General features: G+C 41.3%; 1 protein-coding gene across 5 annotated transcripts in view; it reads left to right on the top strand.

The window, feature by feature from the left end:
• The window catches only part of PLS1 (plastin 1), an 81,735-nt gene extending 78,317 nt beyond the window's left edge, over positions 1–3,418 (top strand). For all 5 annotated transcript variants that reach the window (XM_084847213.1, XM_084847210.1, XM_084847212.1 and 2 more), the window contains one exon: positions 1,017–3,418. In XM_084847213.1, the coding sequence (XP_084703339.1) occupies positions 1,017–1,152 (136 nt within the window). In that variant the 3' untranslated portion in view covers positions 1,153–3,418. The remainder of the gene's footprint in view (positions 1–1,016) is intronic.
• The last annotated feature ends 4,447 nt before the right edge of the window (positions 3,419–7,865 follow it).

A 7,865-nucleotide genomic window follows, 5' to 3' on the forward strand; every position in this document is an offset into this window, starting at 1 on the left:
GGCAGGGGCTCGGCAAGCAGGGCTCGGAGGTGCAGGAAGGGGGTTTCCGCCGGATTCCTGGATGGAATCAGGCACCCGCACCATCCCTAGCTTTACATCTGCAAATGACATGGGAACTGTGCTGATCCCAGGTACCTTGTTGCTAGTCTAAAGGTGGACTAGCAGTATTCATGTGTGGACAGTCCAGCATGCAAACCCCTCCTCACTTTAATGCTGCAGCTCTAAATCAGTCATGTGGGAAACTGCATATGGACACAGCCTTATTGTTTCTTGAAACTTTGACAAAAATAAATCTTAGCTATTTTGAGGTTCAATTGTCTCCCATAGTTTTTAATATCTACAATAAACCTCTGGGACAGGCCGTCTTGGACCATTTGTTTCAGTGTTATCAATATGTTGATGATACCCAGCTCTATCTCTTCATTATATCTAGCTGAGAAGCTGAGTTGCATCCCTAAATGAGTGTCCTAGATTAGTGGTGATCTGGATAAGGGTGAATAAACTGAAGCTCAATTTTTAATTGTTTTACAGTATTCTGTGATGTTTATGATTTTTGTGTTTTAGTTTTATACTGTACACTGCTTTGGACATTTTATATTGAAAGGTGGTATACAAATTATAGTAAATAAAAGTAAGATAGTTTAACCTATTAAGTCTTATCTATGGCTGTAAATTGTTCATAGACAGAGGAAGTGGTTTTGCTAACTGCTTGTCAAAGCCCACATTTGTTAAGCAATACATGTTTAAAAGAAAATTTGGCCATATTATATAGCCTATACAAAAAGCTGCTCCTAAGTGTTGGGGACTCTCCAGAACAGAATAGGATATGGTACAGAGGGCTGCAGCAGGTTGTGGGGATTGGTGAAAATCCGTTGCCCTGACTTCTCAAGCAGAAGTGCTTTCTACTAATGCAAAGTCATCATTGGATACAACCCAATGTAATAAAGTTACTGTATCTCACCAGTCAAATGATGCCAGATTAATAATAAATATATATATTCTTTTTTCTCTCCAAGATATGCCATTTCAGTTGCTCGGAAAATTGGTGCTTGTATATATGCCCTACCAGATGACTTGGTAGAAGTGAAGCCAAAAATGGTTATGACAGTGTTCGCATGCTTGATGGGAAGAGGACTGAACAAAATAAAATAAAGATTTTTTTTCATATTTTCTGCCACAATAAACACAATGAATGCCTCATTGTTTACAAACTAATGAGATTTAGTAGCTGTAAAACAGAGATAATTTATATACGCAAATATGGAGATGTATAGAGATTATTTAAAAATAATTGTTTATATTTAAGGTTTCATCTAAAAATTTTATATATCAGTAATTTATGAGCTAACATAACATAATGCAATAATTATGGTTAAAATTACTATTGTTATATAGCCTTTTAAAACAAATATGATTAATGCTGTTTTCTTGATGCAGGGGCGGGAAGCCTCCAGATGTTTTGGCCATCATCCCTCACCATTGGCTATGCTGGTTAGGCTGATGAGAGTTGTAGGCCAAAGCATCTGGATGGTCATAAGTTGTCCAGCCCTGCCTTAGTACAAAGGTTATCAAAATTAAAATGTTATTTTAGGAGCTGCTGTGAAGTTAAGAATTTATTTCTCTGTGTATGTAGCCCTGTACATGAAATACCTTGAAAGTCTGCTAACATTCCAATAATGTTAATTTGACCAAAATATCAGTGTCCTTGGCTTTATTGTAAGGGACCATCCAAACTCCGTTTGGTATTCTGGCTACAAATTCAAAGCTGCAAATCCTACTGCACTGAATGGAACTAATTTCTGAGTTTTGAAAATCTCACTATCAATTGGTTTAGCTAGTAGATTAATCAGCTAAAGTTTTTGCTGTTTAATTGTTGAGGGCTAATTGTTGTGCAACCTTTTGAAGCTATTTTGGTTCAAGTGTATTACTGTACTTGGAAATTAAAAAGAAAGTTCTAAACAATGAGGGCCACCATAGCTGTAATGCAGTCTGTCCCCTGGCCATGGTTTAAGTATTGAGGACGAGATGTGGGATCTAACATACTTTCCCTTCACCCATTACCCTGCTGGCCTTAATCGTGGATAACACTTATGTCAGAAGCTCTGAAGTGTGATTAATGCTAACCAGAGTTTGTAGTTAATCAGGATTTAGAAACCTGAGTTCAAAGCTGGCTTCACAAGGGGCTAGAGCTGATTTTCAGCCTTAATTGTGGATAAGGCTGGTGAGGGAAGGATGAACAGAATTTGCTCTGGAAAGGAGCAAGCATGTGATCCTTTGGCTCATCTCCTATCCTTTAAGTGTGGTCAAGGAATGGGATGTACTACATATTCCAAGCCCTGAGTGGTAGGCTTTATTTATCAAATTCTAAATTATTTTGCACATCCTTCAATAATTCAAAAAAGCTATCTGTATTGAGGTTGTGGTAGTATGCAAGTTTAGTTAAATTTATGGAGCAACCCTATCAAATTTATGACAGGGCAGGGAGAGAGATGTTGGTGCACAGATATGATAATGTATCCACATAGTGGATGTTATAACAATGCTTTATGTTATAGCCTTTAGCTCCTCAGCCAGTGTGTCTCCACTACAGGATTGTGCCCTCATGCATGTTTAGACAGAATGCCTGTTTAGACATTCTAAATGCTTGGAGTTGTAGGACTTATATCTACCTAAACATGCATAGAATTGTGCCCTTAGTCATTTAATCAATTAAAATGTAATTGATTAATTGAATTAAATTTTTAAAATTGGTTTGCAACACTGGTATTATAAACTGAAATTGCTACTTACTTAAATGAATTATTTTAAATCTGTACATCCCCTGTTGTCGATATTTTTCAGTAGAGGTACTTGTAATATAGAACAAGTGTTTGCTAAAGAAAAATTAGCAAATTGTTATGGTTTGTGGTTCAGAATAAAACTAAATAAACACAAGTATAACAATGGCAATAAACAAAACAAAAATCATGTATGTAGTAAGCTTTGCAATAAGAGTAAATATGTGAACTTTTAAAAAATGTTATATTAAAAAACAATAAAGAGAGATGCTGAGTCTACTTCAGGGCCTGCCGTTCTTTGTGATTTGCTTTCTTGTTAATGTTTTAATGTGTGTGCATTTCTTATTCCTGATTATTTTGTTTTTGTTTTACTACAGACATTTTGATTCATTTCCAAATGACGATTCTCTAAATTGTCTCCTTATACAAATTTAATCTTACTCTGGATTATTCTTAATCCCAAAACGATGATGGTCCAATATGAAAAGTACACTGTAAATTCAAATGTCTTTTTGAATACTTGATGATGTGAACCACCCAGAGAGCTTCGGCTATGGGTCAGTATAGAAATATAATAAATAAATAATTGGGAACGGTGCATTAACGGTGCTATTTTTGTGAAATAAATAAATTTGCCCCACACTCTTAAAAAAAAAAAAAAGGCTGACATCTGAGACTGAACCCAGGTTAATCCAGTTTGGGATCTTGCTTTAGCTGTTACATATTTTTATATAAATGTTTTTAGCATGCATGGACATATTTTCAATTGCTGATTTTATTTGGAAAAGTGCATTTATTCAAGTACTAATCCAGACTATTAAAAAAAACAGCACACAGACCCATTACTAAGAAAAAAAAACGTACTTAATTAACCTTTTTCAACTGAGCTTCACTGGGAATGGAAATATAGTTCAACTATACACAGAAGGTGTGAGTCAGCCTCTGATACATTATGGTAATACTGCAGAACAGAGAACAATCCCTCAGATGTAACATGTTGAATAAACTTGTGTTTCACAAATAATAGTCAGGGAACTCTTTAGTCGGTAATGTATCATTTGCAAACATTGAAGTACAGAAAGTGGAAAGGAATAATTTAAAACTAGAATATGCTTTTTTGTTTTACATAATGCCCAAACTGTGAGTACACTTGATCTTCTCATGAATATTAACATTTTTTCCTCAGGGTATGAGTCAAAGACAAAACAACTCATGAAATATCATTTCCAAGCTGCAAAGATCCCAGTAACCTTAGAAATGCCCATACATAAGAACAGTGATTAATATGGCTCCAAATATTAAGTGAATTCACTAATGTGTCTCTGGCAAAGCACCTGTCTGAACTAGGGATGTACAGATTCCCCACTGTCCATTCCAGTGGGGAATCCGCCCGGGGGGGGAGGAGGTGATCCATTCCCCCCCCCCCCCGAATCCTCTGGAGCGGCTCCGTTCTGTGAGGATTCCGCAGAGCTGCCGGACTTGAGGGCCACTTACCTTGATGGCCGGAGCCGTTCTCCGCGCCGATCGCTTAAAAAAAAAAAGCGATCAGGATGTGCCCATAGATTTATATGCAAAATAGAGCCGTGAATCTTGCATATAAGCCTATGGACACGTAGACTTATATGCAAGATTCACAGCTCTATTTTGCGTATAAGTCTATGGTCACTTAAAAAAAAAATGGCGATCAGCGCAGAGGAGAACGGCCCCGGTGGAACAAGCAGCCAAGTGCCGTCCCACGCAGAATCCTCCTGGAGCGGAGGTAAGTGGGGCCGATCTGCCGCAGATTCCGGAGGCCAGATTCCAAAGAATCCGGCCTCATTTGAATCCGTGGCGGATTTCTCTAACATCCCTAGTCTCAACATTCCACCACAATCAATAGGTTGTAACAGAGTTGGTGACTGTGGTGGAATGTTTTCAGATGCTTTGCCAGAGACACACCAGAATCTATACAGTCAAGCTGGGTAGCTTAAGGCTATATCTAGACGGAAGTGGCTTCACTGCTAAATTACTGCTGGTTGCACGATTTAGGCTGAAGACGGAACACGCATTTAACGACAGCTGAAAAATGTAATCTCAGCTCAAATAAGTTTTTGCAACAATGCAAAAGCTTGCTTACCAAAGGCAATAGTAGGATGACTACACATACTACCGAAAACAAACTCTTACGTTGCTATAAGCTGCCTTGGAAGGGTTCTGCTCTGAAAGGCAGCCAAAAAATATTTTGAATAAATACAATAAAAATTAATTCCTTCTACACTCAAAAAACTGAGATTTATCTCCAGCCCTACTGCTTAATTAGACTCACAGAAAACCCAACCCCAAGGGGAAGGATTGTATGAATTTGGGGCAAGGATTACCCCTCCACCTCTCCCGTTTGGACTGTGTCCCTTGTGCTTAGTCCATTTAACCCCAGCCTTCCACAGGTGGATCAATACAAAACTTTTACCTGGTTAATGTGGCAGATAGATAGGAAGCTGTCTCATAATGACCAATTAGTCCCAGGGGTCCATCAAACTCTACACTGACTGGCAGTGGCTCTTCACGGTTTCAGATGGGTTTTTCCCAGTCCCACCCAGAGATGACAGGGATTGAACCTGGGCCCCTTCTGCATGCAAATCACTGAGCTCTGTCCCTGAGCTATGGTCCTTCCTCATAGAATGGGATGGGCTAAATTAGAGAGCTGCGTATCAGATTCCTCCGACTACTCTTTCTTCAGAGATACCTTCAACAATATATTGTCACTTCAGCTGCTGCTTAAGTTGCTTGTGCAGCCAGACTGTGATTATTATATATTTGTGAAACATAAATGTAAAAGTGTGTTTTCAAGATGGAAAGGCAATGTATGTTTTAAATTGTCCCTCTCCCCATTCCTTGTTGGGTTTTCTTCTGCATATATTATCACACTACTTCCATGTCTCCACGTTTAACAATTTGCATCCAGTGACTTGGAACTCTGGAACATATTACCAAGGAATAGACGGAAAACAACTGAGTGGGATTTGGCTTAAGGAAAACAGAAAAGCATGGCAGTCAAACATCTGAATAATGAGGGAACGGGCGGGTGGGGTATTTCAGTTGTCAACTGTGTGTATGTACGCAAAAGAGGGCCTTCTCGGTGGCTGCTCCCTGGCTGTGGAATTCCCTGAGGGAGGCCAGGTTCACTCCCTCTCTGCTGTCCTTCTGCTGGCAGGCAAAGACTGCTTTATTCAAGCCGGCCTTTGGTGTGCAAGTGGTCTGTTGAGTTGGATGCTGTTTTTACTTGTGTTTGAATGTATTTGCTAATTGTTTTTATCAGTGACTGTAAGCCACCTTGAGTGCCATTTTGGGTAGAAAGGCAGAATACAAATCGCATTAATCAAATGTGTGTCTGTGGGTAGTGGTCGCAAGTCATAGTAAGCTGCAAGGGCCTCCTCTTGAAGCCATTCAAGATAATATCCCGCGTATCCACCCAGGCTCATATGTTAAGACTCAATAGCAGTTACAGTAATTTTACTTTTAAAGTAACTAACTAGAGATTGATCTCATTTCAGGTGCAATCCTATAGCTGCTAGTCAGCAGTGAGACGGCCATAGGCTAGGTCGGTTCCCTGAGAACTGACCACCCCCCTCCCGCGTCTCACAGGCAACATGGATCAGACCCGTGCGCTATGCTCGTAAGAGGAGCATGGAGCAGCAAAAATGAGGCGTTCCTGGGGGCAGGGCAGGTGGAAGTCCCACTCCCACACTTCCTACGCGTCATCCGGCATCCACCCCCCCCCCAGCTCTGACTTCCTGCGGCTAGACAGCCGAAATCAGCCGCAAATGCAGGGCAGCTGAAGTGCTGAGGGGTCGATCCCCTCCGCACTGCTCCTGCCTTGGATAGGTGGTCGCCTCCGAGTTTAGAGGTGGCCACAGCTATCCCGATAGGATTGCTTGTTGTTGTTCAGTCGTTAAGTCATGTCCGACTCTTCGTGACCCCATGGACCATAGCACGCCAGGCCTTCCTGTCCTGCGCTCTCTCCCGGAGTGTGCTCAAGTTCATATTCATTGCATCGGTGATGCTATCAAGCCATCTCATCCTCTGCTCTCCCTTCTCCTTTTGCCTTCAATCTTTCCCAGCATCAGGGTCTTTTCCAGTGACTTTTCTCTTCGCATTAGGTGGCCAAAATATTTGAGCTTCAGCTTCAGTATCTGTCCTTCCAATGAGCACTCAGGGTTGATTTCCTTTAGGATTGACTGATTTGACCTCCTTGCAGTCCAGGGAACTCGTAAGAGTCTTCTCCAGAACCGCAGTTCGAAAGCATCAATTCTTCAGCGCTCAGCCTTCCTTATAGTCCAGCTCTCACAGCCACACATTGCTACTGGGGAAACCATAGCTTTGATTAGACGGACCTTTGTCGGCAAGGTGATGTCTCCACTTCTTACTGTGCTTTCTAGGTTTGCCATAGCTTTCCTTCCAAGGAGCCAGCGTCTTTTAATTTCATGGCTACAGTCACCGTCTGCGGTGATCATGGAGCCCAAGAAAATACAATCTGTCACTGCTTCCATTTCTTCCCCTTCTATATGCCAGGAAATGAGGGGGCCAGATGCCATGATCTTCGTTTTCTTAATGTTGAGTTTCAAACCAGCTTTTGCACTCTCCACTTTCACCCTCAACAAGGGGCTCTTTAGATCCTCTTCGCTTTCTGCCATTAGGGTGGTATCGAATTATCATTAGGAATTATCAACCACCATTAGGGTGGTTGATAATTCTCCCGACAATCTTAATTCCGACCTGTGATTCCGCCATCCCCGCGTTTCTCATGATGTACTCTGCATATAAGTTAAATAAGCAGGGCGACAATATGCAGCCTTGTCGTATTCCTTTCCCAGATAGGATTGCACCCTTCATTTATTATATTTCTATACCACCCCATAGCCAAAGCTCTCTGGGCGGTTCACAGAGATTAAATTATTGTGCTCTTGAGTTCCTACTGTAGCTTGAACCGTCGTCTGCGCCCCTGACAGCGAACGAAACCCCACTCTGCTGCCTCCCACCCCCTCAGGGGGACGACGGAAGCGAGCAGCCGTTTAAGCCACTTAACCGCCGCCGAAGCGCAGGCGAGGTCGT

The sequence above is a fragment of the Heloderma suspectum genome, chromosome 3 (genome assembly GCF_057233095.1).
Source record: "Heloderma suspectum isolate Gila_16-S chromosome 3, 16-S_ref, whole genome shotgun sequence".
NCBI classification, from domain to species: Eukaryota; Metazoa; Chordata; class Lepidosauria; order Squamata; family Helodermatidae; genus Heloderma; species Heloderma suspectum.